Below are 4,529 nucleotides of genomic sequence, written 5' to 3'. Positions count from 1 at the left end.
GCAGCTGCTGTCTGGCCTGGAGGGGCAGGTTTCCTGTGCTGCAGGGGGAATGGGGGAGAAAGTGAAAGCGTTCCCTGACACCTGGCTACTTTAGCATGGCAGATGGCAGGGGCTTGGCATCGATGCCTGGAATAGATGCGCTTGCAACGCACAAGCTAACACTGCCGCCAAGGCCCGGAGTACTTTCTTTCTGTCCTTCCAGCCCTTTTCCTCCAGGCCCAGTTACAGCGAGAGCTTCCCTGTAGCTGTAGTAACCTGCTTGTCCCCAGGGGCCAAGGGAGCGTGGGCTAAAGCTGGTGGAGCCTCATGGAGCCTGACTGCACAGCTGGGGTGCACCTGGACTGACTGCTCCGGTCCCACTGGGTTTCGCAACCATCGATCAGCAAAGGCAGGGCTCAGCCTTGAGCTCAGCATGAGAGCAGGTCATCACGCGCTGCACTGGGCCTCAGCCCAAAGCACGTGGCACAGCCTGGTCCTGCAGCAGGCTCCACAGGCTCCAGTCCCATAGCAGCATCTCTGCCAGCCTCCCTGGAAACAGCCCAGCAGTGCTCCCTGCCTGGCTGCAGGCTGTTCCTGCCTTAGGGAGTCACGGCAAGCAGGAGCATGGCCCCCCTGCACCCCCAGGCACCGCGTTGAACTCCTCCCCCTGCTCCGCACCAGAGCAGGTGCTGCCCTGGGCACCTGGCAGTGTGCCCTCCCCTCCCCCCAACCCCTGCTGTCTGAGAGCTGCAGCAGCACTGATAAATTAATTAGCACCCATGATTAATTAGTGATGAGCCGCCTCCGCTTGCCTGGCTCCCAGCCGATAAAGCAGGATTTACACCTCTCTGCTCTTTCCTTCCACAGGGGAGGCTGAGGGGAGCTTGCAGCTTGGGGAATGGACCAGCCGGCGGAGACGCGGCACACATGGGCTGACCAGGGCCGACCTGGAGCAGCTGGCCCAAGGCGAGGAGGATGTCGTGGAGGACCTTGACGTCTCTGACGAGGACTGAAGGCCTCAGGACCTCATGGACAATGGCACATGGCTGCAGAGGGCAGTCACTGGCTGGTTCCACGGCACGGCCCTCTCCCACCCATTTCCCAGGAGGCGGTAAGAGCCCCATGGGGCGGGCAGCCCTGCCATGGGGTGCAGGGGAGGGCTCCCTCACCAAGGCAGTGAAGACGCCACTTGGACTCTTCAGCCCTTTTCCCACCAGAGTTTTATGGTTTTTGAGAACGCAATAAAATTTGTGGTCAGGTCTGGGCCAGTAAAACAGCTCCGCAGAGGTAATAAAAACACCCTCATTAAAATCCAACGTTCGGAGCCAGCCAAGGCTCACTGCAGCTCCACCAGAGCGGTGAGGAACCGAACCGCAGGGCAGAGGGGGTGCTAGCCCTACTGAAGCTCCAGTCTGCGGGGCCACCCACCCCTGGGCAATGTCCAGGGGCCACCCACTGGCTCCCCAGTCCCTGGCTAAAGTGCCTCAGCTCTGCCAAGTCCTCAAGGACTAATTGCAACGTCGGTACTGGAGTTTCCCACTGCCACCCAAAGCAGACCAGCCCCATGCACCACTGCAAATGGTTGAGGGTGTTGCCTCTCACTGATGTGCAGAGTGGGAGTTCTGGGGCAGGTCCCCCCAGGAACGATGCAGGCAGGCGGCTCGGCCCTGAGAAATCTCACCCATCTTCTGGTGCAGCTCTGCTCTGTCTTAAGCGGAGAACGCCCCCCCAACCAGAGCCGGCAGGAGGGCTTCTCACGTGTTCAGTCATGGCTGGTTACGTTTGTGATGAAAAGGCTCTTCATGCCATCGGCCCTGCAGAGCCACAGCCCCAAGCACACGAGTTGGGCTCTCTCCCAGCTCCAGCGCCTCCAGCTGCCTTGTCCACCCCGCTCAAAGGGTGGACAGCGTGTGCTGCTTCCAGCTTGCTCAGTCTTTCTCCTTGTTGCTTCCCATGGGCTGAGCCCATAGCACAAGGACACGGCTGCAGAACTAGGCCACCTGAGGTTTTGGCCTTTGGTGCTTTTGCTGCTGTGAGAGCAAAGCTCACAGTCTTCTGGGAATTACTTGTGTAAGGAACTCAGCAGTGAGACAGATCACTGCTCCCTGCCTGCGCCCCTCCTCATCTCCTCTGAGTTATCAGCACCTGATAGTTGGTCACTGCTGGGCCACTTGCCCTTATTTACCTTCCCCTCGGATGGTGATATGAGGCAGAGCATGCTGTCTCCTTACGCTCCGGAGCAGAGCAGGCTCAATATGGGAATCATTGAGATAGATGGGGAAAGCGGAGCCTTGGCAGGGCATTAATCAAATGCCTTTCTAGAGCAAGGCTGCAGCCTCACGCCACTTGCTGCCCTGCTCCTCGGGGCTGGCAGTGATTGCTCTCTGCTTGGAGAGGAGATGGGAGACATACTAGGTACCTGTCTCTCCCCTTGACTTTGTCCTGATGCTGCTCACATCTTGTCTTCTCTGGTGACCACAGTAGCAGGTCCCAGTTACCTGCGTCCTATGCTGCAGTCCCAGGCAGCCAAGAGCAGGGCTTGGTGGCTTAGCACCATGAAGGCAATACAGCTTCCCCTTGGGCTGTGCTTCCCCAAAGCCAAGTGGGAGCCAGAGTGTATCACGGTTTCCGTCCCGTGCAAGGACAGCAGCCATCGCCCTCACTCCAAGCACACTCCCTGCTCCTTGGTTTGTGCAGTTTCTCCACTCCTGCTCCAGGACATCATTATTGCTCTGGCAGTAGCACTGGGGGCATTTCCAGCTAAACCTGAGCTTCTTGCTGGTGTTTTGGGAAAGGGGCTCATACCTTTTTTTTTTTTCCCTCTCTCAATTTCATTGGTAATGGTTTAAGTGACCTATGGACTCCAAATTTGTGGTCAGACAACAGGCAAGAGCTTTCTCCTTACCTCACTGTGTTTTGCCAGGGCTAGGAGCTGCCTTCAAAGGCAACAGTAGAGTTGAATAACGCCCCTTCCCACCATGGGGCTTGTAGGTGCTGGGGGGTGTCAGAGGAAGGGCTGTTCTCCGCAGCCCGAAGATGGCTCACGCTGACCAGCCAAAGATGGTGACAACACGCAGTGCCTTTCTGCAGAGCCACTGGAGCGCAGTCCATGACGTGGATGAGCTCAGAGATGCGCCATCCAGCAGCCATGGGGAGCAGCGTTTGCAAAGCTGGGGTGCGACTCCTGCAGCCACGTGGCCAGGTTTTGTTATGTTCCGATCGGACGCCACATTCTCACCACATCCTGTGACAGCAGAGTCCGTGCTGCTGTATGCCAGCAGTGTCCTGGACTGCAGGCATGGTGCTGGGGGAGCAAGTCGTTTGCAGCAGCTGCGTTGTGATAGGAGAGGGAGTTTGGCTCCCAGAGTACCCCCGAGTTGTGCATGTGAGAAAAAGGGAGCAGGGCAGTCTGTCCGTCCTGCGATCTGTTGTATTAAGTGGCAAGAAGGGAAGTGGGGGGGCAGACTCCAAACTTTTTTTCCTCTACTTTTTAAAAAGCTCAAAAGAGGAATTTCACTTTGAAGCAAAAGAAAACTGGTCCCATTTCAGTTTAGGTTCCCCTCTAGAGATGGAGCAGGACCAAATTCTTCCTGCTAAGAGAAAATGGCAGTTGTACTAACCCCTCTTGTCTGTGGCTGTCAAGTTTTACCTTCAAGGCAGTTCTGACTCGCTCTGCAAATACTTCCTGCTTCACCCCTGCCCGCACAGCCCCAGTTTGGGCCTTCCCAGCCCATCTGCCTGTGGGGGCCTTAGCAGCAAGAGCCTTTCAGCCCATTTCTCAGTGTTGCTCTTTCTGGTCATTCACCTGGATTGGGCTCTTCCTCCCAGCCATCTCGCAGTACAGGCGGGACCCAGGTCGAATGCAAGAGAAACATGTTCCCAACGCGCAGGGCTTGCAATCCTCAACCTGAGCATGTGGGAGACGTCTGCACATACCTGAGCACCGGCAGATGCCGGCCCGGGAGAAGCATGTACCCTGGGTAAATTAAGTGGTTTTTTTATTTAAATCGATTGCTGGAAAGCCGTTATCGTGACGTGATGGATAATGACAATTCTTTTTACAATATAAAGAAGCTAATGTACCACCAAGCTATTTGTTAAGGAAAAAAAAAAAAAACCCCAAACGGTAGCACGTGCAACATTTAAACAAAAAGGAGAGAGAGAGAGAGAGAGAGAGCAAGAAGTACCACATGTGATTGTTGCTCACAACTGTACACGTCACAGAAGGGCACCTCCGGGAATCACCGTCTCGTTCACAGTAGTAAAAACCCTTCCCACGTCCAGCCTGAGTTCCCTGCCCCCGCGGGCACGCGCAGGGCCCGGCCTCCTGGTGCTTAGCAGCCCAGAATGTGCAACTACGCCCGCCTCTGTAACAAGGCTTGTAGAAAAAGAGCACCCCCTTTCCCCAGACAAACAGGCAATGAGACACACGTCTGCTGTACACATCCCGGCAGTGCTGGGAGATGCGCAGGAGAACCCCCGCCCCTGCTGGGCACACGCTCTCCTATTGCAGTTTCTTTATAAAACAAAATGTTTTTTTTATATATATA

The 4,529-nt window shown here is 55.9% G+C and overlaps 1 protein-coding gene across 1 annotated transcript in view; it reads left to right on the top strand.

The window, feature by feature from the left end:
* NOC2L (NOC2 like nucleolar associated transcriptional repressor) overlaps positions 1-1,288 on the top strand; it is a 63,920-nt gene extending 62,632 nt beyond the window's left edge. The window contains 1 exon segment of the mRNA XM_025198136.1: positions 847-1,288. Coding sequence (XP_025053921.1) covers positions 847-992 — 146 coding nt within the window. The 3' untranslated portion in view covers positions 993-1,288.
* The last annotated feature ends 3,241 nt before the right edge of the window (positions 1,289-4,529 follow it).

This window comes from Alligator sinensis, unplaced genomic scaffold (assembly GCF_000455745.1).
Source record: "Alligator sinensis unplaced genomic scaffold, ASM45574v1 scaffold569_1, whole genome shotgun sequence".
Lineage (NCBI taxonomy): Eukaryota > Metazoa > Chordata > Crocodylia > Alligatoridae > Alligator > Alligator sinensis.
This window is presented reverse-complemented; position numbering and strand designations above follow the sequence as displayed.